The 26,797-nt window shown below is 39.8% G+C and overlaps 2 protein-coding genes across 4 annotated transcripts in view; both read left to right on the forward strand.

The window, feature by feature from the left end:
- Positions 1 to 6,673, forward strand: part of ROPN1 (rhophilin associated tail protein 1) — a gene marked incomplete at both ends in the record, with an annotated part of 16,565 nt that extends 9,892 nt beyond the window's left edge. Inside the window, one exon of the mRNA XM_079921425.1 lies at positions 6,377 to 6,673. Coding sequence (XP_079777551.1) covers positions 6,377 to 6,673 — 297 coding nt within the window. The remainder of the gene's footprint in view (positions 1 to 6,376) is intronic.
- A 152-nt stretch (positions 6,674 to 6,825) lies between these two features.
- CCDC14 (coiled-coil domain containing 14) overlaps positions 6,826 to 26,797 on the forward strand; it is a 44,196-nt gene continuing 24,224 nt past the window's right edge. For 2 of the 3 annotated variants that reach the window (XR_013828529.1, XM_079922837.1), the window contains exons 1-8: positions 6,826 to 6,933; positions 13,758 to 13,813; positions 14,133 to 14,205; positions 14,449 to 14,518; positions 14,608 to 14,733; positions 23,045 to 23,281; positions 23,395 to 23,489; positions 24,367 to 24,868. Coding sequence is in view for 2 of the 3 variants with exons in the window: in XM_079922837.1 (XP_079778963.1) it covers positions 6,904 to 6,933; positions 13,758 to 13,813; positions 14,133 to 14,205; positions 14,449 to 14,518; positions 14,608 to 14,733; positions 23,045 to 23,281; positions 23,395 to 23,489; positions 24,367 to 24,868 (1,189 nt within the window). In the remaining variant the exon portion in view is untranslated. Of the gene's footprint in view, positions 6,934 to 13,757; positions 13,814 to 14,132; positions 14,206 to 14,448; positions 14,519 to 14,607; positions 14,734 to 21,342; positions 21,408 to 23,044; positions 23,282 to 23,394; positions 23,490 to 24,366; positions 24,869 to 26,797 lie in introns of those variants that run through there. The other variant, XM_079922838.1, reaches the window with a different exon arrangement.

Below are 26,797 nucleotides of genomic sequence, written 5' to 3' on the forward strand. Positions count from 1 at the left end.
TTGATTTTGACCTAGAGTGAAACCGTAAAAGGGGCTGAAAGGAAGTCTACCCCCACAGTCATCTGTCTGTACGTGCAGGGGGCGGGGAACAACTACTCCTCCCCGCGGTTTGCCGTCAGCCAAAGCGGCCCAGCAGTTGCATCCACTCTGGGACCTTTGGCTGTTTGAAAGCCTGAAGACTGCAGGTGAAACCCTGAGCTGTAATTAACCAGGTTTAGAGAATGAGTAAAATACTTTAACCTGCCTCAGTCTCTCTGTTTCTCTCTCACTGCAGTCAAAGAATTTAAATATGATCTGGCCTGGGAATGAGGAGTGAATGGAAGCAGAGGGAACTGCCCCAATGTGAAAAACCCTAAGACAACAAGTTCATAAAATAATAAAAGTTAAAAGATCCTTTGTACCTTTGAGAAAAACAGCTTGAAATTAGAAACCAAACCTCAGTAGCCCTGAGCATAATCCCTGAAGAGGGAAGCTAATGAAACCCCAGCTATCAGAGTGAATCCTGATTTCATTCACAGATATGAAATCATTGATGATACTATAGCCATCGGTTGAGACTAAGCGCGATTGGCAATACCAGTGGGGCACTGCCCATTGCTTGTCTTCAAAGCCACCACTTGGTGTCCGCCGTTTTCCTCCTCTCCTGCTCTGGCTCACTGTGGCGATGCTTCCTATAAGCCACTGATATTGCTAAGCCACAGATGCTCATCAGGTCCCAGCATGTCTCCCAAATCAGCCTGCTTCAGCAGTCACCCCAAGGGTGTAAAACCTTTCCCTCTACCTGCGCTATGCTGTGTTAACAATACTAAGAATACTGTGGTAATGATACTAGCCAACATTTATTAAGCACTTACTATGTGCAAGTCACTGTGGACAACACTTTACATACATTCTCAAATTTTTCTTTATGACCTGACCTTACCAAGTCAGTACGATTAGCCCCATTATATAGATGAAAAAACAGTCTTAGAGAAATTAAGCTATTCATTGTCTCTGGTAAGAAGGAATTTGAATCCAGGTCTGTCTGATTCCAAACTTGTGCTGCCCTGTATGCACACTGCCTATGTTAGTATGGAGGTTCCCCCCAGAAACAGCCTCTGAGACAGGGATTTAAGTGCATGCAGTTTATTTGGGAGGTAATCCCAGGAACAGTGGAAAGGGAGTAGGGAAAGTAAGATGGTGAATGGAAGAAAGCAAATAGAGGTGTGTTATCAAGCCAGTTATCCCTGGAGCCCAATCCTGCTGGAGGACTCTGGGAGACAGTGCAGAACACACGCCAGAGCTACCCCAACCTGAGGGGTGAGGAAGTTCTCCATCACTGGCTAAGGGCTGCTTCCTCACCCTGTTCCCATCTGTCATTGACCGAGGGCTTCTTCCAGGGCCATTAACTTGCTGGCATTAACAGCCTGCCCAGCTCATGGCCTGAGCTTGCTCTTTTTGCTCCAGAAAAAAAGCTCTTAAAAAAAAAAAAAAATGAGGACTAAATCAGTACAGTAAAAAAAAAAAAAAAAAAAAAAAAAAAGCTCTTAGGTAGGAAGTCACATTTGTACACAATAAGCAACCTTTTTAAAAAAAATTTATTTATTTAATTTTTGGCTGCATTGGGTCTTCACTGCTGCGTGTGGGCTTTCTCTAGTTGCAGCGAGTGGGGGGCTACTCTTTGTTGTGGGGCACAGGCTTCTCATTGTGGTGGCTTCTCTTGTTGCAGAGCACAGGCTCTAGGCGTGCGGGCTTCAGTAGTTGTGGCTCGCGGGCTCTAGAGCCCAGGCTCAGTAGTTGTGGCGCACGGGCTTAGTTGCTCCGTGGCATGTGGGATCTTCCCAGACCAGGGCTCGAACCCGTGTCCCCTGCATTGGCAAGCAGATTCTTAACCACTGCGCCACCAGGGAAGCCCCAATAAACAACCTTTGAAAGCATGTGGATGGGTGCCAGCAATCTCCACACAACGCCTTACAGAGATTTTAATAATTTTTAGCATTTTAATCACTACTGTTTCTCTCCTTCGGTAAGGGACGAGTCCATAGGGGCTGCAGGGCAATAAGTGACTGGCACTGTGCTGTAGTAAAATCACACTTGACCTTCAAACCTGACACATTGTCCCAAACCAGCTACTTCGTGTAACTTCCCTAGATGAGATCATTCCGAAGGGGCTCTCTTGATCCTTGCTGCATCAGACCCATCCCACTGGCCTTCCTATCGTGACCAGAAATATCCGAATCCTAGGATGACCTCAGTTAAGCTGTCAAACTGAGACCCCTGTAACATATGGTTTGTATTTCTCCTTTAAAAAGAACAACACTCAGGAAGCAATAAAACCAAGATTTTTTTTAAGAAAAAGAAGTGGGCTCTTTCTTTCCTAAATGAAGCTATTTTGATTAAAGTGAAGACTGCAGATACTTTTAAAGCTTCTGTTGGAAGTGCAAAGATTATGGCTCAATTCCATTTTCTCCGTGCTCCATTGATGCTATTCAACCTGGCACCTCTCTCCTTGATGCTATTCAACCTGGCACCTCCTTCTCCCTTGTTAATTAACCAACAGCTTCCAAGATCACCAGGGCCCTGTAGCAGAAGGCGCTGGACACTCAAGTGTGGAAAGCTGGTTTTGAATTATGTAAGAATAGGATGCTTAACCTGAAATTCTTGGAGAGGCTCCTGAATGCCTCTGATAAAATTGTATACATCAATGTTTCATAAATGTGCACATTAGCATTTTTCTGAGGAAAAACTATACAGCTTTTAGCAAATGCTCAAAATTGAATAGGATTTCAAAAGATTAGGAACCCTTGTGTTAGAATTAATTCCAGATGTCACCAGATGGCTTGAGGAAAAGCAGTAGGGCAGTCTCAGCTCTTTCCAAGCAGAACTGAGCTCGTGTTCCTAACATTTAATTTATTATTCAGTCCACAGCTTTTGTGAATCTTGTCTCCTAGCTACAGATCTTAACTGTGTTTTTAGTTTGGATTTTTATATACTTTGCAACTTTGGTGTTTTCCTATAAACTGGAACATGGTTAAACATGAACAAAGGTTTTCACACTTTAGAGGTGAGCTGATTGGATAAAGCCACTGGTCCAACGTACTAAATTACAAAATACTGCCTAGACCAAGCTGAGTTGTTAACCATGATACAAAACTTCGCTATCAGGGGCTCCCTGGTGGTGCAGTGGTTGAGAGTCCGCCTGCCGATGCAGAGGACACGGGTTCGTGCCCCGGTCCGGGAAGATCCCACATGCCGCAGAGCGGCTGGGCCCATGAGCCATGGCCGCTAAGCCTGCGCGTCCGGAGCCTGTGCTCCGCAACGGGAGAGGCCACAGCAGTGAGAGGCCCGCGTACCGCAAAAAAAAAAAAAAAAAAAAAAACTTCGCTATCAGGCTCAAAGGGCTGAGTCCTGAATAATCCTGAGTCTTGGAGCATTCAAGTGGCCGGCAGCCCCAGTGCAAAAAAGCAGCCCAAGCGCTGGTTGGTTCATTTATTTACTCAACAATTTAAAAATTCCTACTCTGTGTGAGGCATTGTGCTACGTATTAGGGATGCTACACTGAATAAGTTTCCTGCTTTCATAGATATTAAATTCTACTTGGGAAGACAGACATTAAATAACTAATCACATAAGTGAAAAGTGATGCTGTAACAGCACAGTATAGGGGCACATGAACTAGGTTGCGGGAGTGGGGTGGAAGGAAAGGCTTTCTTGAGAAAGTAACCAGAGAGCAAACTCAGAAGCCTATGGCTTCAGTTACCACAGATGACTTGAGAAATGTGTTTCTGTAGCCCATATCTCTCCACCAAGCTCCAGACTCAAAGGACCAGTAGCCTACTTGATATTACTTGTATGACTCCAAGGCACTTCTAATCTACATGCCCCCAAATGAGAGTTCCTAGTTTGTAATCTTTTTCATAATAAAATGTTGGGGGGAAATGAGTTCATAAACTTCCCTCCTAAATATCATCTCTCCCACTACCCATCCAGATGCAAAACCTAGAAACCAAGGCCAATGTAAATACCTCCCCTTTGCCTTACTTCCCAAATTTATCACTAAGTCCTGTTCATTTTACCTCCTATACTTCTCTCACATCTGTTCCCTCACATCTTCCCACACACCACCCTCTATTCTAGCTACTAACGTGTTTCCTCTGGACAATATGGTGGCTTTCTATGAGTCTGATCGTGGTAGGAAACAGAAAACACTCTCAGCTAGACTTCTAATGACAGAGTTGTGGATGAGGAAACCAACAAGGAGTGTTCAGACACCCAGAGAGTAGCAAAACATTATCACCCTGAAGGGACAAGGGGAGCAAATGTTTTATTGGAGCCTGGAGAGAACTGGAGCCCAGTGGCTTCTCTGAGTTGTAGTCTCAGAGAGCCAAGGCATCAGCCAGAATGGTGCTAAGAGGGGAGGAATTCTCCAATATCTCTCCTCTTTCCCTCCTATCTTCTGCCAGGTGACTCCTATTGACTAAACAAAACCGAAAGCTGAAACGCAATTCTGAGTGATGCCATCCTTGCACACAGCTTGCGGGAGCCAGGGAGGGCAAAAATCTCCCTGTCCTCCAAATACTGCATATCTGTGCTCTGATCATTGATTGATGTTTCTGATCACAAAGGTGCAGACAAAGAGGTGGGTGGCCACTGTTGTTGCACATCCCTCCATTGTTGTAAGCCCCTCCCCCTCTGGTTGAAGTGACTCACGGGATTTAAAGGGCTGGCACCCTTTCTTCCTCCTTTCATTTTTCTCTTTTTCCTCTTTTGAGAGTCAGACATTAAAGACTGGGATATTCAAAAGCAACTATTGTTGCTATACAGGGAAAATTAGAATGTGACCATGCATGCCCAGGGAAAATCTTAAAGATTCAACACACACACAAAAACGTTAGAACTAATAAATGAATTCAACAAAGTAGCAGGATACAAAGTCAACACACAAAAATTAGTAACATTCCTGTACAACTAACAATGAACAATCTGAAAAGAAAATTAAGACATTTCCATGTATGTACAATATGGAAATTTCCACTATGTATAATATTATACATATTATAATTCCATGTATAATAGCCTTAAAAAGAATAAAATACTTAGGAATTAACTTAACCAAGGAAGCGAAAAACTTGTACAATGAAAACTTCAAAACAATGATGAAAGAAATTGACATAAATAAATGCAGCACATCCCATGTTCATGGATTGAAAAATATTTTAAGATGTCACTATTACCCAAAGTAATTCACAATTCCAATCCCTATCATAACCCCAGTGCCAGAGATGGAAAAACTCATCCTGAAATTCATATGGAATCTCAAGGTACCCTGAATAGCCAAAACAATCTTGAAAGAGAAGAGCAAAGCTGGAGGAGTTACATTTCCTGATTTCAAACTTACCACAAGGCTACCATAATAAAAACAGTTTGGTACTGGTATAAAGGCAGATAAATAAACCAATGGAATAGATAGAGAGCCCAGAAATAAACCCTTACATACATGGCCAAATAATTTTTGAAGGGTGCCAAGACCATTCAATGGGGAAAGGACAGCCTTTTCAACAAATGATGCTGGGAAAACTGGATATCCACATGCAAAAGAATGAAGTTGGACCCTTACCTAACATCATATATGAGAATTAACTAAAAATGGATCAAAGATCTAAATGTAAGACTTAGAAGTATAGAAATCTTAGAAGAAAACATAGGGCAAATCTTCATGATATTAGATATGCCAATAATTTCTTGGATGTGACACCAAAGACATAGGTAACAAAAGAAAAAAGGGACAAATTGGAAACTTCGTGAAAATAAAAAAACTTCATTTTTCAAAAGACAATATCAACAGAGTAAAAGGGCAACTCACAGAATGGGAGAAAATATTTGCAATCATATATATGGCAACAGATTAATACCCAGATATGTAGAGAACTCCTAAAAATCAACAACAAAAATACAAACAACCCAATTTTTAAAAGGGCAAAGGATTTGAATAGACATTTCTCCAAAGAAGATATGGAAATGGCCAATAAGGACATGAAAAGATGCTCAACATCACTAATCATTAGGGAAATGCAAATCAAAATTACGAGATACCACCTCACACCAGTTAGGATGTTATTCTTTATTAACAGTGATTACTTCCACGGAAGAGTAAACAACTATGCTTGGAAGTAAAACCAAAATCGCAACTAATGAGCGCCGTTCTGAGATCGAGGGCCACAAAGTGAAAAATTTGCAACTGTCATCAGAATTACGCAGAGATAACGAGACCGAGGATTGATTTTTATTGATTATCAAGAACAAATACATTCAAAATGGTATACTAAACATCAACTAAAAATACAGTCAAAACCCAGAGCCAGAGGAATTCCTTCAGAAACCTGTTCGCCCTCTACAGCAGTCCCTTCCTCTGGTCCCGGCGGGTCCCCTTCGCCACTTCTCCCAGCTGATGCAGGGCAGCGCTCCTCCATGGAAACCCTCGCTTCAGGGACGCAGGACGCAGAACTCAGGTCTCCCAGGTGATCCGAAATCCCGCTCAGCCCAGCGCTCCAACTGCTCGCCCGGCCCTTCCCGGTGCGGCCTTGCCCCGGCCCCGCCCCCCGCCCCGCCCCCTCCAGGCCCCGCTCCGCCCCGCACCTGGCCAAGCCGAGCTCGCCGGCGTTCTGTGCGTCTCTCGCCCTCCGCCGGAGTGTGACGAGCCGGGGTCCGACAGGGGCCTATTGCGCAAGCGCAGGGCTGCGGACTGCGGGTAGGAGAGGTTTGTCTGCGCGCCGGAGACAATGAGGCGCGGCGTTCGGCGGGTTCCTTCCCGGAAGCGGAAGCTTGGGGGGCGGGCCAAGGGGGGGTCGGGAGTCCGCGGCGGTTAATTCCTTTTACAGTGCGGCTCTGCTTCCCTCCGCATGGGCTTTTCTGAAGCTGCGAGAGATGGTCAGGTCCGGATCTCGACCGGGCCAGGTGAGGTCTGCGGACCTGAGGAGTCCACTGTGAGGGTGGAGAGGGACGGAGGGAGTCCTCGGGCCGGGAGACGTGCAGAGCTCCCTGGGACAAAAAGTAAAAACGGAGACAGTGCTGCCGCACTAAAAATAAATGCTGGGAGAGGAGACGAGGCGGGGGTGGGGTGGGGACCTAATCGTAACACCCTAACACAGCCGCTCTGCCCTTAGATGTATATTCTGTTGTAATCGTTGGGGTCCACCTGAGCGCTGGCTTTGGTGTGGGCCCCGGGTTCGTGTCCAGCCTCCGCCGCTGGGTGGGTGACTTGACCTCTCGGAGTCTCAGGACGTTGTTGCACCAACTACAGGTTCTCGGCTTTTCCAACAAGTGCCGCTACTAGCTGGATCTTCCGTCACAGTTGCTGGTATTTTACTACTAGTTAAAAAAAAAACCACAACTCTCCCAGTTAGTGTCCCTGCATTTAGCCTTACCCCTCCTCAAATGCACGCCCCTCATCGATTCTCTTTTCTGCTTAAAATCCAGCTCTGGAACACTTCTTCCTGTTTTTTTTTTCCAAGATAAAATCTCAGTTCTTTGGCCTGTCCACACAGCCATTTTTCGATCGGGCCCGTGCATTCCTTACCAGCCTCCACCCCCATTCCAGTAATACCCAGAGCTCTTCACCTGTGTGTTCTCCAGTGCCCTGGGCGCCCGTGTTCTCTCAGGCCTCTGTGCCTTTCCTCTTTGTTCTGACTAGAATGCCCTTCTCTGCCTGAAATCTTCACTTTCCGTCTCTTGTCCCTCAGCTCAAGGACCACTTACAGAAGTCTTCTCTAACACTCTCACATTTCCATCGTTTGGGTGCCCCTCAGCGCCCCTTTTGTGCCCTTGCTAACCCTTATCAAGCCATTTTTCAGCCTAGAGACATTGCTCGGCTTCCTCCGCTACTAAACAGTTTATCTCTGTATTTTCAGGTAATCAGTCAACCAATAGGAATCAGTCAGTCCTCACTCAGACCCTCTACTTAGAGTGATCTTACTCCTCCTTAAGTATATCCACACATGCATCCCTTTGTTTGGTCTTCCTTCATTTATCAACTCACTTTTAATGCTGTCTTCCCCATTAACGTGAATTTTACACTTTTTTCCAAAACCTGGCTCCAGATTTTCTTCATGAGTACTTCCAGAGCAGCCCCACCCTTATAGATCTTTCTTTTATATTGAATGAATGCAGAATGCGTGCAGTCAGCAAGGGGGAAAAACATGGTTTTTGTAGTCACAGTCACCTCCGGATTCAAATTCCAATTCTGCCACTACTGTCATAGTGATAGTAAGCAAAGTACTTTTTACTGCTCCGAGCCTCCTTTTCCTTATCTATAACATAGGTGTAAAATTCTGCCTCAAAGAATTGGGGAGATTAAATGAGAGAACCTGATAAAACATCTGTTTCACACTTGGCATAAATTGTGCAACACAATTTAGCCCCCTTAGAAACAGTTTATTACCATCTCAATGATAATAATAGCAGCTAACATTTGGGTAGCACTACTACAGATATTACATGTAATTTCTCATTTAATCTTCACAACAATCTTAGGAGGTAGATAACACTCCTCATTTTATTGATGAGGAAATTGAGGGATGGAGACTTCAGATAACTTCCTTGCAGTTACACAGCTGGTTAGCAGTGGAGACAGGATTGAGACCCACATAGCTGGTGCCAGAGTCCATTCTTTTAAACATTACTCTTTTAAACATCTCTTAGATATATGACTTTGAACAAGCCACCTTTCTGAAATTTAGGTTCCCATCTCACAGAAGTAATAACAACTCACAGGGTGTGGATTAAGTGGAAATGAAAGGCTTTAGTACACTAAATTATTCTACAAATGTAATTTTATCTTGCACTTGTTGGTAGGAGATATGACTCCTAAGAAATATTTACGATTTTCTCAAATAGTAAAGTAGAAAGTTTAATGATAATACTTAGCGGGAGTAAATGTGAGGTAAAGCAAACTGATTCTGTCATGCATTGCCATTTGGGGCACTTGTTTTGGAAAGTGGTTTTGCAGTTTGTATCTAGGTCCTTTAAACAACTAATAACCTGTTATCAAATAATTAAGCTTTTAATCTTGAATGTGAAAGGCTATTTTCAGTATATGAAAACATTTCAGGTTTGTTTTTTGACTGTGAAAAATATGAAACAAACCAAGGGCATATTATATTACTTCCACTCAAGGAAATACTACACAACCATTAGAAAATTTGAAGACTATGTTAATATGGAAAAAGACTTAAAAGTAAAAACACAAGACTCAAAATTGCAACTATCTAGTCATGATGACTAAATAAATAATCCATATGAAGCTCCAGTAGCAAATAGCACAGCTATTGCCTAGATTTTGGTTTTTAAATACTGTTGTCCACTAAAAGGAACCATGACTTTTGGGAAAAATGGTCAACTCTAGGACTGAGACCTAGATATATAAAAATAAAATGGAAACAACAGAGTGAAAAGGCAACTTATGGAATGGGAGAAGAATTTGTAAACCATATATCTGATAAAGGGTTCATAAACAAAATATATAAGGAACTGCTACAACTCAACAGCAAAAAACCAAACAACCTGATTGAAAAATGGGCAAAAGACTTGAATAGGCATTTCTCCAAAGAAGACGTACAAATAAATGGCCAACAGGTATATGAAAAGATGGTCAACATCACTAATCAAGGAAATGCAAATCAAAACCGCAATGAGATATCACCTCACACCTGTTAGGATAACTATTATTAAAAAAAGCACAAAACAACAACAGCAAAAAACAATCCAGAAAATAACAAGTGTTGGTGAGGATGTGGAGAAATTTGAATCTTTGTACACTTGTTGATGGGAACGTAAAAGGGTGCAGCCGCTATGAAAAACAACGTGAAGTTTCCTCAAAAATTAAAAATAGAACTATCATGTGATACAGTAGTCCCCCTTTGGATATTTATCCAGAAAAATTAAAAACAGAATCTTGAGGAGATATTTGCACTCCTGTGTTCATGTAACATTATTCACAATAGCCAAGATGTGTTAACAACCTGAATGTCCATTGATGGATTAGTGGATACTCAATGGCATGTTATTCAGCCTTAAAAAAAGGAAGGAAATCCTGCTATATGCAACATGAATGAGCCTTGAGGCTACTATGCTAAGTGAAATAAGCCAGTCACAGGGCAAATATTGCATCATTCCACTTATATAAGGTATCTAAAAATAGTGAAACTCATAGAAGCAGAGGGTAGAATGGTAGTTGCCAGGGGCTGGAGGGAGGAGGAAATGGAGAGTTGCTATTCAATGAGTATAAACTGTTAATTATGCACGATGAGTAAGTTCTGCTATAATCATCATACTATAGTTAACAATACTATGTTGTGCACTTAAAAGTTTGGTAAGAGAGTAGATTTCATGTTACCACAATGAAAAAAAAACTGGATCAGGTTATTGTAAGCATTAGCTCAAAAAATAATGGGGACATGTTAAAAAGATACAGGAGCCGGTTTAAAAACACTCCTACTGACAGAATCTGGGACAATTTGAGCGTTAGTATAAATAATGATAATAATGCATCATAACCCGTTAAGTAAAACAGGAATCAGTAAGTCCGTACTAACAAATGAAGAAGTACTTCACTAAGGTTGAATGCCAACTAATAAATGTAGAAGGAATGATGTAAGTTAGAAAAATCACCATTTGACAAATGATTAAGGCAAGAATCCTCAACGGATGCTACTGGACGAAAGTTTGATTAATAGGATGTCTGTGTAATTTCAAAGTATCTCCCCACAAAATGCTTAATATTTACAAAGGTAAAAATAGTAACCTTGTAGTGAAAACTCTGATAGGCACCATCTTTAATCAAACTTAACATTGCCAGTAATGGGGCAAACTGACATCATATGCCTGCTCATATTGTATTGAGAAGGATACAACATCCCTTTTGTGGTATTCCTGCCAAAAAAGCACAACCTGAAACTAATCATGGGAAAGCAGACAAGTCTAAATGTCCAGAGGGACATGCTACCAAAGTAACTGCTCATACTCTTTAAATATGTCAAGGCTGCAAAAGACAATGAATGACAACCCGAGGATCTGTTCCAGATTAAAGGAGGCTAAAGAGATAGGACAACTTAAAAGGCAACATATGATCCTCGATTGGATGGGGGCCAGAATTTTTTTTCTATAAAGTACAGTGTTGGGATAATTGGCAAAATGTGAATAAGATCTGTAGATTAGATTATAGTATGGTTTCAGTGTTAATTCCCTGATTTTGATAATTATACTTTGGTTATATGAGAGAGTGACCTTGTCCTTAGGAAATATTTAGGCATAAATATTTTTGTATAAATTTATTTTATTTATGTTTGGCTGCGTTGGGTCTTCGTTGCTGCGCACGAGCTTTCTCTAGTTGCAGCGAGCAGGGGCTACTCTTCATTGCAGCACGCGGGCTTCTCATTGTGCTGGCTTCTCTTGTTGTGGAGCATGGTCTCTAGGCACGTGGGCTTCAGTAGTTGTGGCACAAGGGCTTAGTTGCTCCCCGGCATGTGGAATCCTCCCGGACCAGGGATCGAACCCGTGTCCCCTGCATTGGCAGGCAACTACCCAACCACTGCTCCACCAGGGAAGTCCCAGGAGTAAATATTTAAATATAAAGTGGTATCATGTCTGTAACTTAATCTGAAATGGTTCAGACAAAACGTAATTATATACTTTTTTTTTGAGAGAGAACATGGCAGATGTAGTAAAATGTCAGCAGTTGGGGAATCTTGGTGACATGTATACAATTATTTGTACTATTATTTCAAAATAAAGAATACAAAATAAATTTGAAGGAAATGTGCCAGTGTGATACTGTTACAGGGTGCTTTATTTTGGTTAATTTTCTCTACCTGGTTTTCTGTAATATAACCTAATGTGTGTGTTTTTTGGAGAAATGCTGTATATAATCTTACAATTATGCCATTATTTATCTCAGATAGTATACTAATTTTAATTTTGAAAGATAATTATTGTGGTAGTTGTTTTTAGACCTAGCAGCACAATGGTTTGGCTTTTTATTGTGGTCCTGGCCAGGACACCGACATAGATATTGTGAAAGGAAAGACCCTGAGGGGGTCATGCAGGGGCCAGCGGAGCTATGTTACATGGGATCTTACTTCCGCCAATGTTGGTTCTCACTGCTGGCTTTATGACTCCATCATATTCGAAGTTATCTTAAGGAGAAGTAAAACTTTTTATCAACCCAATTAAAAAAAATGTATTCTCAGTAGCATTCTTAGAAGGGGAGTGTACATATTCAAGCAAATAATAGAATATTGTATAACTCCAGAAAGTTTAATAGTTAGTGCTCAAAGCTGTCTTGGAATGAAATATGTAAACATGTCAAGAAAAATCCTAAGTGTAACTGCCAACAGTGACTACACCTGAAGGCTAGAATGAGGGAGTGAGTAGGGAATTTAATTGTGTCTTTTAAATGTTGTATTTTGAATAGAGATTATATGATATAAAGTTTTTAAGATATAAAAAGGTATACCATGGAAAGTCTCCCTTCTTGCTCTGTCTCCCAGATTGTTTCCCTCCCCAGAGGCAACTACAATTAACTATTTCTTTTGTAACTCTCAAGGTATTGGATGCATGTAGAAGCAAATTTTTTTCTTTATTCTACACAAAAGGTAGCCCACCTAAGGTATTTTTTAAATCAAAAATTAAAAAAACAACATATGTTTTTAAAAAGAAAGATTGAGAGAATGAGATATAGATAAAGAGGAATGGTAGAGTTTTCATGTGCTAATCTTGTCAGGCATTCTAAAGAACGTGGATAAATAAAATCAGAGTTATGGACTCTGCCCTGTATCTTGAATTAACTTGTATGTTTTGAAGAACTGGGGAATGTAAAACATGTTCAGCGGTTGAGTATTGTCCAAACTTACTATGGTAGATACTTCTGATTAAAATAATATCTCAACTTCATTTTCAGCTTAAATAGACTTAAGACACAAATGTATGTGTTGTTTGCTTGACATCTATATAGAACAAATTATAAGAGTTCAGTTGTAATTGTGGGTTTTATTAAAAATAGCATGGTACATATATAAAATGGAGTATTGGGGCTCCCCTGGTGGCACAGTGGTTGAGAGTCTGCCTGCCGATGCAGGGTACACGGGTTCGTGCTCGGGTCTGGGAAGATCCCATATGCCGCGGAGCAGCTGGGCCCGTGAGCCATGGCTGCTGAGCCTGCGCGTCCGGAGCCTGTGCTCCGCAACGGGAGAGGCCACGACAGTGAGAGCCCCGCGTACCGCAAAAAAAAAAAAAAAAAAAAAAAGAGTATTATTCAGCCTTAATAAGGAAGGAAATTTTGTACATGTTACAATATGAAGATATTGTGCTAAGCTAAATAAGCCAGTCACAAAAGTACAAATAGTGTATGATTACATTTATATGAACTTCCCAGAATAGCCAATTAATAGCAACAGAAAGTAGAAGGGTGGTTACCAGGAGCTTAGGGGAGGAGGGGATGAGACGTTAATGATTAATAGGTACAGAATTTCAGTTTGGGAAGATGAAAAAGTTCTGGAGATGGATGGTGGTGTTGGTTGCTCAGCAATGTGAATGTATTTAATGCCACAGAACTGTATACTTTAAAATGGCTAAAATGGTACATTTTATTTTGTGTATGTTTTACCACAGTAAAAAAGGGAACGGAAACAATGAATAACATTTCAGGTTTTGTCCAAACAGCATACTGAGAATGTAATAGAAAAAATATTTGTATATATACTACAATATAATGCATTATGTCATAGGTATTATCTTCAGGAAAGCACACTGGACCTGCTAAATTAACAAATGGAAAGAAAGGGTAAGTACGTAAAGAAGTTTACAACTTCAGGAAATCTCAAGAGATTTTCAAGTGTTTGGGCTAGACTAAATTTTTCCTACCCTAGAGAACTAAATGGGGCTCTACCTTCACAAAAGTCTGCGGAGGGACTTTTCATATCTTACCCATGTTGATCATTTTAGTCTTTACAATCTTCATAAAGTCCTGCATAAATCCATCTTTTACATGGACAAACTTTCTTATCCAACCTTCACTGGAAAGAGAATGTCTATTTATAATATATTTTGGGAAAACAACTTTTTGTGTCATATGTAAAGATATTAACAAACTTGTTTTCTAGGACCCATTTGAGAAAGATATCTCATCTTAATGCAGATTCTGGCTACCCCACTCATTCTGATTCAGAAAGTCAGGTAAGATTAAACTGAATAGATACAATATATGCTATTTTAATTAGTTTTCAGGTAAAAGCTAAGAAGTGGGAATAAAAATTCAAAAGCAAAGTATTAATTGCTCTAATGAAGACTTTTTACTTTAAAACAAGTCTTCTACCGATAATAAATTGCTTCTAAATAGGGAAATTTTTAAATTACAGAATTTTTTTTTCCTGCATTAAAATTTTGTATACAAATTTCTAAATGACTTTCTCTTTGCAGACTGAAACTGTACAAGGGCTTGATGGTTGTGCTGCTTTGCTGCGGGACATTTTGAGAAATGAAGATTCAGGTTTTATTTTTTAAATGCTTCTTTGCTGATCACCTTTTCTCAATTAAGTAGTTCTTTTAATGCTAATGAATTTTTGTTTTGATTAATAGTAGGTTCAGAAATAGCATATTCAGAAAATAGATATAACCCCAGACCTGTAGAAAGCAAACAATATGGATCTAAAAAGAAAGGACATGAAAAACATACTGTACCTTCTGTAGTCTGGAAGGAAATTTGTAAGTATTTTTTTCTCTTATTTATTTAAATATAATACTTAATTCTGGGGGTTTTGATAAATTATTGGGATTATGCAGTTGGATTCATTTTAATAACATTGGTTATTCAGGTGTGTGTGTGTGCTTGTGCTTTTTTTCCCCTCTGTTCAGCTTCTAATCACTGAGTAGTTACTTTTCCAAGAAGAAAAGTAGAAAAAAAAGTGGCTAGGTTTGTAGGAGGAAAGGTTCAAACTCATTTTGACATTTGGGAGGTGTATAGAGTTATCTTTGTTCTCCCTGCCCCTTGTTTTCATAGATATTCACAAATTGGTTGGGTTTCATGTGTATATTTATTGTTTTAAAAATACTTTATGTGTATATATATATATTTTTTAAGTAGGTTCAATAGCTCAATTTTTGAGCTGCACAGTTAGAAGACATGGTAATAGGAAGGTAAAATTCCAAGTTGGATAAGATATGTAAGGAAAGAAGGCCTGCCACTGATTGATGGTGACTGTGGCCAAGGATGTTTTATACCCTCACAGTTAATCTTGCTGACTTAATTAAGTGTAATAATTCAGCAACCAGTTTAGAATAATCAAGTTTTGATTATGTTGTTCCGTAGAGGCCTGTAGAACAAGATAGCCCAAAATGGAAATGAAAAAGTCCATAATGGGGCTTCCATGGTGGCGCAGTGGTTAAGGGTTCAATCCCTGATCCAGGAAGATCCCACATGCCATGGAGCAACTAAGCCTGTGTGCCACAACTACTGAGCCTGTGCTCTAGAGCCTGCGAACCACAACTACTGAAGCCTGTGCGCCTAGAGCCCATGCTCCGAAACAAGAGAAGCCACCACAACGAGAAGCCCTCGCACCGCAACTAAGGGTAGCCCTCACTCATTGCAACTAGAGAAAGCCCACATGCAGCAACGAAGACCCAACACAGCCAAAATTAAATAAATAAATTTATTTAAAAAGAAAAAATAAAAGTCCACAATGGGAATTCAGATGGTCAAGAATGGAACCAGCTAGTTCCACAGTTCAGGTGGGCCAAAAATGTTAACACAGCAGTGCACACTTAGATTCAGCTTAGGCAAGGAGTGAAGTCTAGAAAATTATCTACAGCAATAGCCCTGGGTATTAAGAGATCAGGATCCAGGCAAAGAGGCTGAGAAAACGAGGGCAGAACATTCATAGGACTAGAGGTTGATGTTGCAGGTGGTCCTGAGTCAGAGAACTAAGGCAGAGGAAACAACTTACTAACCTATCTTGGAGGCCAGTCACATTTAGCCTCGTATTGTCTTGACCTGCTCTGCTCAAGATGGCAGTCTGTAGCCAAATGTGGCCATTGAACATTCCAAGTATGGCTAGTACAACCAAGGAGCTGAATTGTAAATGTTATTTAATTTTACTTAAATTTAATTTTAATTTGAAAACTGGTACTTGATCCAGTTATTAGAAAACTTTTGAGTATGTTTGGAATAACAGGTACATGAATCTACTTTTTTCAACTGTAAATTTTTTTTTTTTTTCGGTACACGGGCCTCTCACTGTTGTGGCCTCTCCCATTGCGGAGCACAGGCTCTGGACGTGCAGGCTCAGCGGCCATGGCTCACGGGCCCAGCCGCTCCGCGGCATGTGGGATCTTCCCGGACCGGGGCAGGAACCCGTGTCCCCTGCATCGGCAGGCGGACTCTCAACCACTGTGCCACCAGGGAAGCCCTCAACTGTAAATTTTATTAAATCTAATACAGATCAAGGATTTCTGATGAAAATTTACCATCCAGATTGAGATGTGCTTAATAGTAAAATACACAGTATGCTTAGAATATTTAATGCAAAAAATAACTTAATGTTAATTACATATTGAAATGTTAATATTTTGGCTATATTGATTTGAATAAAACATGAAAATTAATTTTACCCATTTTTAATTTTTTTAATATTGCTACTGGAAAATTTAAAGTTGCATATATGGTTTACATTATATTTCTATTGGACAACATTGGTCTAAACCAGGGTCAGCATACTACAGCCAGTTTTGCTTTATAAATAATGTTTAGTCATTTATTTTGTAAATAAAGTTTTATCAGAGCACAGCCATACTAATTCATTTATGTATTTTCTTCTTTTTTTTTAAGTATTATTATATTTTTTTGGCTGCATTGCGTCTTATTTGCAGCACACTGGATCTTCATTGAGACACGTGGGATCTTTTGTTGTGACCCACGGGTTCTTCATTGTGGTGCACAGGCTTCTCTCTGGTTGTGGTGTGCAGGTTTTCTCTCTCTACTTGTGGCACGTGGGCTCCAGGGTGCGTGGGCTCTGTAGTTTGCAGCACGTGGGCTCTCTCCTTGAGGTGCTCAAGCTCAGCAGTTGTGGTGCACAGGTTCAGTTGCCCGGTGGCATGTGGGATCTTAGTTCCCCGACCAGGGATCGAACCCGTGTCGCCTGCATTGGAAGGCGGATTCTTTACCATGGACCACCTGGGAAGTCCCTCATTTATATATTTTCCATGGCTACTTTTGTGCTGCAGTGGCAGAGTTGAGTAGTTGTGACAGAGACAATCGGCCCTGCTAAACATAATATGTTTATTCTCTAGCCTTTTAAGAAAAAGTGTGCTAACCCCTGGTCTAATTCTGAAAGTAGAAGCCCATTTTGGGGGCCCAGTGGACAAAGAAAGGAGTGGTAGCGCCATCTACCTATTCCTCCAGTCTCTTACTTTTTTTTCTCAAGGCAGGTTATTTTTTGTCCAGGGCTCCCTTTCTCAGGGAACTCTCATTTAGAATGTACATGGCTGGCAATGGTGCCGTGGTAGCAACTTGTTGGATCCCAGCTTAGCTGTTTGTTATCAGAGTTCCAACAGAAGATAGATGGCTACACTCAAATTAAGATAATTCTAAGATGGTTTATTTACAAAGAAACTCATTACAAAGATGTGACTAGAGTATATGGAAACCACAAGGGATTGTGCTAGCCCAGTGCTAGCAGCAGGAACAGAGCTTTTATTATCCTTAGGCCTTAAGGAATGAGGTGAGGAAGAGGGTACTGGGACTCAAGAGATACTGTTGTGTAGGGTAGGCTGCCTTGAGAAGAGCAGTGACAAAGCCAGCCCAAGGTGGCCTCATAGAGAGGGAGTTGGGAATAAATACTTTGAATTCATGCTTCTTCCTTTCCATGATAATGCTGAGACTCCCATTGGATTGGACCCAACTGGAACCCTGTTGTATATCTGGTCTGGGGTTTGATTTTCATTCTTACAACTAATAATTTAGCCTTACTGTGTCATGCATGTTGACAGGAGACACGAGACTCTGGGTCAGAGACAAAGGACTTTATTACTCATGCACAGCAGCATATTTGTCTTGGTTCTCCCTTGCTGCCATTTCCCACTGGGATGATGGGATGGACCCAGGTGGATACTGCACATGCTGTAGGTTTAAGCTTCAGCTGACGACCGCTGAGCTTGGGGAATCCGCTGGTTTTGTAGTAAGTAGTAAGCAAGCCTGTACTTGTCTCAGGAGGAAACATTACCTTATCCCTCAAAGTTGCTCAGTACAAACACAACCCTGAGAAATGGCCCAGGTAAAGAGCTTAGGTCAAGGCCTTACTTTTTTGGTAGACCCAGCAAAACATGTAGGAGCAGAAGAGACCCATGAAGGAATGTCTCTTAACAATGTAATCCATACAGATTAGCATCCCAGAGAGAGCAGAGCAGGGTGGAGACGGGTAGAAGACGGGTTTGGGGAAGCAAATGAGAGAGATCTAGCATTCTGGGCCCCTGCCATTAAATTCTTCTTTGGATTAGAGTCAGATCAGCAGTTCTGGCCCGTGATCAGGATATAATCTTATTGTCATTTCCCCTACACTTTCATCCTCGGAAAGACCTATATCCCATAGGACAGTCTCCTTTAGGGTTGCAGTATTAGAAGTGGTTCTCATTGACTTACTCCTAAGGTTGACTCTTCAGAAGCAGAAGCCTCTTTCCCTTTGCTTAAATTACTCTTTTTTAGTTTACCAAACTGTAGCACTGTCTAGAAAGGATCATCTTTTTTTTCTTTTTTGTGGTTAGCAGCTGTTAACCAGTACAAGGTTTTTGCTCTGTTGGCACAGTGTTCAAAATACACAAAAACCAAACTCAGCACTTGCTTTCTTTTCCATCTCTGCATAAGTGAGATAATCATAACTAGAACTTCAGGAATCTATTACAGCATGTTAACTGGTATCTATGTATCATTTTAACTTTAGCATACATTATCTTACTATTTGGTGTTAACTGTCTTCTGGGGCTTGGGCTCCGTACTTACTTTCTGTCTGGTACCTGCCTGATCACTGAGCGTCTGTGGAGTCACGCTCACCCACCCCGTTGCATACTGGGAGGAAGGAGGCAGAAAGGCAGTTCCAGAAATGCGTTGAGAGCTTGCTTGAGAGTGCTCCTGACACTCAAAGAAAAAAGACATTTTTTTAATAAGCAACTTTTTACATCTTGATAGCTGTGTTGAATGCTGTGGGCATGTGACCTACTTTCAGTATCATGTATATATTTCTGCCCTCACCTTGGGGAAATAAACTGCTACAGGCAGAATATTTTGAGCTTCGATTGCCCGTATCAAGGCCAGGTGTTCTTTCACGTATTTCACATTATAATAGGCATCCAGCAGCTCTTATCCGCAGTAGATGTCTGTTCTGTATTTGGGTGGCAGGAATTATCTTACCTGTCAGACAATGCTTGTACATCCAAGCAACAGTGCTGTACAGCAGCTAAAATTCAAGGACAGAAAAAGTTTTGTGGACTGAATAAATAGTTATCACCTGACACCAGTTAGGCATTGCTGTCCTAAGCTGTTTGGTAAAATGTTTATGTAGGGTGCTTTTTTATAGTGAACAAGAGCAAGAAAATATACTTCGTTTGTATTTGTGTAGTAACAGGCTTATTTTGTTGTTGGTGGTGTTTTTTTTTTTTTAATTTTAAAATTGTGTATCCATTTATGGTTTTTAACTTGTCTTAGATAATTTGCTTTAAGATTTTGTCTCTTAAATACAGATATACAACATTCTCAGTAGAGTTTCACATAGAGTGAGTTAATAAAGGAGCAAAGTAAGTCATGTTAATTCTAAAGCTTTGAATTTTAAGAAGTGTTTGAGGTTTATTAATTTATGTTGGATGATGCCATCTGCTGGCAAAGGCATAATATTGTAGCTCCTCTTTATCAGAGATTGTGAAAACCATCCCTTGAAAAGTGAATGAGTGCCAGTGCTTGGGAACTATGAGTGTAAAATCTGAGAATTCCTCAAACCAGACAATTCTTATCTTATGGGACCAAAAGAAACCCAGGAGCAGAAGAGAGACCTAGGAATCAGGAGGAAAGGAAGAGTAATGTGCTGGGTGGCCGTGGGCTGCCTGTGATCTCACCCTTCATCATTTTAGATTTCAAAGTTAAACTATTTTAGGAGGATGCTTTTCCATTTGATTTATTATAAAATTGTATTTCCACTAAGAAATAATTTTTTTTTACAGAAATGTTTATTAACCAATTTGTTGTAGCTCATATATTCAGGGAGTGAAGAATAATTGTTACTGCATGTCACCTCAGAGGGCACATGGTTAGAGATATTTTATTGACAGCAGTTGGGAAGATTTGTGAATATGAAATATTTATTTGTCCGTATTAAGACTTTGTAGCCATTTGGTAATAGATATAACACTTATTGAGTTCTCACTATGTGCTAGACATTGATACTTTACATGTGCTGTTTACTTTTCACAACAATCTTATGAAATAGGTAATGCTCTTATCATCATTTTTCTGATGAGGAAGAGGAGGCCAAGAGAGGTTGAATAATTTGCCAGAAGTTATTCAGCTAGTAACTGTTAGAGCTCATATTCAGGCCAAGGAAGTATGTTCACAGCAATAGATTATCTCAAAAGGAAGAGTATAGCCCAAGTCAAAATGGAAGCATCCAATATCTCCAACCATTTTCATAGTCAAATATTAATTTAGTAGTATTTTTCTATCTTTATTGGTTATAATATTTCATCTGCCTTTAACTTTTTGCTTTTACTTGTAAGTTTTATGCTTTTAGCAATGTTTTTATTTTCAATAAATTGTATATGTATTTGGGGAATTCCATACCATTTTAAAAAATTTAACTGTTTTCACTTTTTAAATAATTAAGGAGTAACTTTCATAAAGCAAGTGCATAAATCTCAATAAATTTTTGCATATGGGGTACACCCATATCACCCAGATGAAAATATAGAACATTTTCAGTACCCTACCAGGCTCCTACCCCTCAGTATTCTCACCACCACCTATCTCCTCATCCTTGAGTAACCACTTTTCTGACTTCTATCTCCATTGGATAGTTCTGTTAGTTTTGAACTTCATGTAAATGCAGTTGTACACTATGTAGTCTTGTGTCTGACTCTCACACAACATCATATCTGTTAATTTCATATAGGTAGTTTGAGTATATCAGTAATTTGTTCTTTTCCATTGCTGTATAGTTTCAGATGACTATACCACAATTCATCCATTTCTACTATTCATGGCTATTTGGGTGTTTTCAGTTTTTGGCTACTGCAAATAAAGCTGTTGTGAGCATTCTCATACACATCTTTTAGTACAGGGGTCCCCAGTTCCTCCCCCCACGGCCTCTTAGGAACCGGGATGCACAGCAGGAGGTGAGCCACAGGTGAGCCAGCAAAGCTTCCTCTGCCGCTCCCCATGGCTCCCCACCGCCCCCCACCGCCCCCCACCGCCCCCCACCGCTCCCTCTGGCTCCCCATCACTCCCCATGGCTCGCATTACAGCCTGAACCATTCCCCCACCCACCCCGGTCTGTGGAAAAATTGTCTTCCACGAAACCGGTCCCTGGTGCCAAAAAGGATGGGGACCACTGTTTTAGTAGACATAAATACTCATTTCTGTTAGGTATATACCCAGAAGTGTAATTGCTATGTCATAGAATATATATTTAGCTTTGGTAAGCTTTTGCCAAAAGCTGTATATTTTTCTGAACTTACTTTGTACTCTGATAACCTATGATCTACCAAGAACACTCTCATTTCTATTAATAGTCTTTAAAAAAACATTTGGCAAGGGGATCTTATTAGACAAAGAAATAGATTTTGATAGTGATCTATAGAGTAGTGCTATGTAGAAAACTCTTGTTTTTCATGTATTAGTTTATTAATACCAGGTTTCTACTTTGTACTGCTTTGTACATAGATTAATACAAGACACTGTGGGAGAAAGTAATGAAGTATAAATACAGTCCTGCCTAAAGAATCTTATAGTTTAGTCAGGTAGACAAGAGAATGAAAGATAAGCAATATAGTACAATATGCAAGTGATATATGATTTGTATAGACAATATGTGCTCTGGGATGGTGGAGAGCAGTCACTAGACTAGAATGACTGGAAAAGGCTTCGTGGGAGAGAGAAGCCTTCAGATGAGCTTTGGTGAGTAGGTAGAATTGAATTGGAAAGAATGGTTCATCATGAGTGATGTTTTGGGAAAGTGAGAAAAGCTTGTTTTAGGTGTCTAAAATGGCCCGACTGGAATGAAAAATTTCTTAGTTGAGAGTGTTGGGAAGATGGTTGGAAAAGTATGTCATGGTTAAGCTTTGGAGACTTTAAATGTCAGGTTAAGTTCTTGTCTGAGAGCCCAATGTGTAGATTAAATCTACTTTTATTCTCACTCTAAAAGCTCTGATTTATTTATCTTTATCATTATTATTATTATTGTCAAAGCATCAGAATTGTACAAGGTATCTGTCTTTTCTATTGCATTCCCCCTCTCAAGAGCATGAACTGGACAAGGAGCAAGGTGAAAGAGTTTTACTGGATTTTAGAGAGAAGTAACCCCCCTAAGAGAGGTCTTTGTAATTGGAGAGATTTTATTAGTAGTGTTTAATAAAGATTTTAAAGACATAGTGTAGATGATTTTTGACTGGAGAACCTAATTCATTACTTACTTTAAAAAAATCATTTGAGGGCTTCCCTGATGGCGCAGTGGTTGAGAGTCCGCCTGCCAATGCAGGGGGATACGGGTTCGTGCCCCGGTCCAGGAAGATCCCACATGCCGCGGAGCGGCTAGGCCTGTGAGCCATGGCCGCTGAGCCTGCATGTCCGGAGCCTGTGCTCCGCAACGGGAGAGACCACAACAGTGAGAGGCCTGTGTACCGCAAAAAAAAAAAAAAAATCATTTGAGGTGATTTTCTTTAGGGGTGATAGCTACTTCTGAGAGTCCTTTTTTCCCTAATATCTTATGGTAAAGGTTTTTGAAGAATTGTATTTCAAGAACTTTTTTCCCTTCTTCCACATTAGTATCTTCAGATAATAAGAAACAGATTCCTAATGATGCTTCTGCTGGAAGTGAAAGAGACTCATCAGATATACCACAAAATTGGTCACTACAAGATCATTATAGAATGTATTCACCCATAATATACCAAGCCTTCTGTGAGCATGTGCAGACTCAGATGTCACTGATGAATAACTTGGCTTCAAAGAACAACCCTAAAGGAATTCCTACTGCACCTTGCCACACTGTGTCTGGTTCTGGTTAGTATGAATGACGTTTTAAAAGGCATGATTATAAGCTCTAATTAAGTTGCCTGGTAATTGTATAAGCAGTCTGAGATGTGAATGACATTTTTTCCCCTTTTCCCTTTTAGAATCTCAGGCATCTCCATATTCTAATTATAGCTTATCCACCTCTACCCCAGTCCAGTTACCTCAGCAACCACCCTGCCCTCCAGTGGTTCATTCTGTGAGTACAGTTTATATACTATATAAGTAGTAATTTGCTTTTAGAAATTGTCGTCTTGAGAGAAAATTGAATTTGCTGATTGTATCTTAATGCCCTAGGATGTAAAGACCAATTATTTTTTCAAGTTATTTTGTATTAGAAAAGTTTTACTTATTAATTGGGGGAGGGGGAAAGGGTGAAGGGGGAAAGGGAAAGAGATTACTTGAAAAAAGAAATCACCCATACCTACCACCCAGGCATAATTGCTGTTAACACGTTGATAGAGCATGTTCCAGTTATTTAATTCTCTGTGTAGGTTTTGTTTTCTGGTTTTAATTTGTTAAGTTAGTTTTCTTTTAAAAATATCATCATAATTAAATTTTATAACGTTTTATATACTGCTTTTTTCACTTAACACTTTATTGTAATTTACCTTTTTGAAATTTTTAATAAGTTGTTAGTACTCTGTGTAGTGAATATACCATGGTCTGTGTGACTACTCACCTATGGTTAGACATTTAAGGAAGTTTTTACCACTATAACACTTCTCTAAATATATTTGTGCAAAAGCTTTTTCACCTTATTTTCTTACATTGTAATTTCCCAAAGTGGGATTTTGTTTAGTCCCAAAGTAGACTAATTTTTGATGTCTTTAAACCATGTGTGATATTTGTAAACGATCTATTTTAGTCATGGCTTTATAATGTTCCCATATTGCAGAGGCTTTAAAAAGCTAGAATATTGTGCTGAGGGGAAATTCAGTTTATTTACTGGTAATCTATAACTCTATCCTGCAAATGTCATCTTCTAACATTTTTCGTTTGAGTTTATTATAGTTAATGCCTACAAGTCAGTGCTCACATTTTTGAAGGCTTAACTTGTTTTTTTCTTTCTTTAGGAAGTTCAGACTGATGGTGACAACCAGGTTATATCACAAGGTAGAACAATTCCTGTGGACTGTACTGATGATGTTCTAAGGAATTCCTTCAGTACTAGTCTTGGAGTTCCATGTAGCCTGCCCCAAACTGACAAACCAGCTACTCCAACATTTCAGCAGCTGGGTCTTGCTAATGGAATTCTGCCACAACAAAGAGTTCCTAAGGAACCGGACCTACTAAAGGGTTTCCAAACATACACGAAACTGTTGGGTTCTCATCCAGACAGTCAGACTTGCTGCAGCCCCACCCTATTACAGCCAGATTTCTTGGCTATTAAAGAAGAAAAATATGTTAAAGAACAAATTGGAGAGGTTAGAAGTGAAAGAAAGGATTTAAACATACCCGTGCAAGATACAAGAATAAAGGATGTGCAGAATGCAAAAAATGTGAACCAGAGTGCTGAAAAAGTTAGAACTATCAAGTATTTGTTGGGAGAGCTCAAGGCCCTGGTAGCAGAACAAGGTAGATAAAGACTTTCTTTATAATTTTCTGTGGCACGTCATTTATTTTATTTTTTTTTAATTTTAGCATTAATTAATTAATTTTTAAAATTATTTTTTATGGCTGCATTGGGTCTTTCGTTGCTGTGCACAGGCTTCCTCTAGTTGCTGTGAGCAGGGGCTACTCTTTGTTGCAGCGTGTGGGCTTCTGACTGCAGTGGCTTCTCGTTGTGGAGCACGGGCTCTAGGCACACGGGCTTCAGTAGTTGTGGTGCGCATTCTCAGTAGTTGTGGCACGGGCCGTAGAGTGCAGGCTCAGTAGTTGTGGCACATGGGCTTAGTTGCTCCACGGCATGTGGAATCTTCCTGGACCAGGGATCAAACCATGTCCCCTGCATTGGCAGGCAGATTCTTAACCACTGCACCACCAGGAAAGTCCCTGTGGCATGTCATTTAAATTCAGAATAACTGACATGGAGTTTGTGATATTTTCCATAGAAATATGTCTTGTGCTAATGAGGAAATGAATTTTGTCTGTTTTATTCTTATTTTTTAGGTTTTGCTCCTCTTGTTTCCTGTGGATTTGAAATGTGCTAGGGAATATCAAACAGTCTTTTACTTGAAAGTGTGTATTCATTCTGCTTGATTCAAAGGACCTTGAAAAGATTCAACCAGTTATAGAGATAAACTTTAAGGGGTTAGAGGACTCTAAACATGATTAACTCCCTAGAATAGAATGATAATTTTTTCCTATTTTAAAAAGGTGCAGAAAATTTCCTCTCATCATTTCTTTAATAACCAACTGTTATAATGTTTAACAAATCTCACTTTGAGAAGGAACCTAAAACTTTTTATGCCCTTTTAAATTCACTCTTGGGATTTTTTAATTAAATCAAGAAAAATGTCTTGGGTGGAGTTAAGAGACATTTGAGCCAGGTCATATTCATATGTTTTCATTATAGGTGTATATTCTAAATAATGGCTTTCATTTGGAGTGAGTTACAGATTTGTCATCTAGAAAACACAGTAATTAATTGTGGAAGCACTGATTGAATACCTAATATTTGCAGGCTGACAAAAAAAGTACCAAATGTTAAAATTTATCTAAAGGATTGTAGCACTGTTGATCCAGTGGTTTAATATATTAAAATCTCCTATGGTTTTAGACTTTAAGTTTGTTACTATTTTCTTAACCAAATACTTAATCATTGGCAACAATAATAATAGTAACAATATCATTTACTGAGCGCTTACCATGTGCCCAGCACTGTGCTAAGTGTTTTATATGCATTATCTCGTTTAATCCTCACAGCAACCCTATGAGGTACTGTTATTGTCCCCATTTTACAGATGAGGAAACTGAGGCTTGCAGAACAGTATTTCATTTAATCCTCTCAGCAACCCCATGAGGTACTGTTGTTATCTCCATTTAACTATGAAGAAACCTAGGCTTCAACAGTTAAGTAATTTGACTAAGGTACATTGCTAGAAAATGGTGGAGCCCAGGTCTCGGCCTCCAATGCTTACAAGTAAAACCCCTCTATGGAGGATTGGTAGAAGTCTGCTCTGTAATTGGGCACAGTTGTTTACTATGTGCATGTAAACATTCCATCAGGGTGTTAAAATACTCATGGAATTGAGTAAATTTTTGTAACTAGAATACACTTTACCTGTTTTGGATATCAGACAGTTAATATTATATTTATCAAATGTTTTCAGTTCACAGAAAATTTGAATAGAAATGAGGGGACAAAAATAAAAGGACAAAAGATCTAAAATCTACCTTCTCCCTGTGGCTGTTTGCCACCTCCCAAACCATCCACTCCCCACAATTAATAACAAAAATGATAACTGCTTTTGATGCTACATCAAATGAAGTGTAGCTGATTGTGTTAACCTACTTTATAAAATTAAATAATAAAATCTTATCTTAGTAGACCTTTCCTCAATG

Source organism: Stenella coeruleoalba (genome assembly GCF_951394435.1).
Source record: "Stenella coeruleoalba genome assembly, chromosome: 5".
Taxonomy (NCBI): domain Eukaryota; kingdom Metazoa; phylum Chordata; class Mammalia; order Artiodactyla; family Delphinidae; genus Stenella; species Stenella coeruleoalba.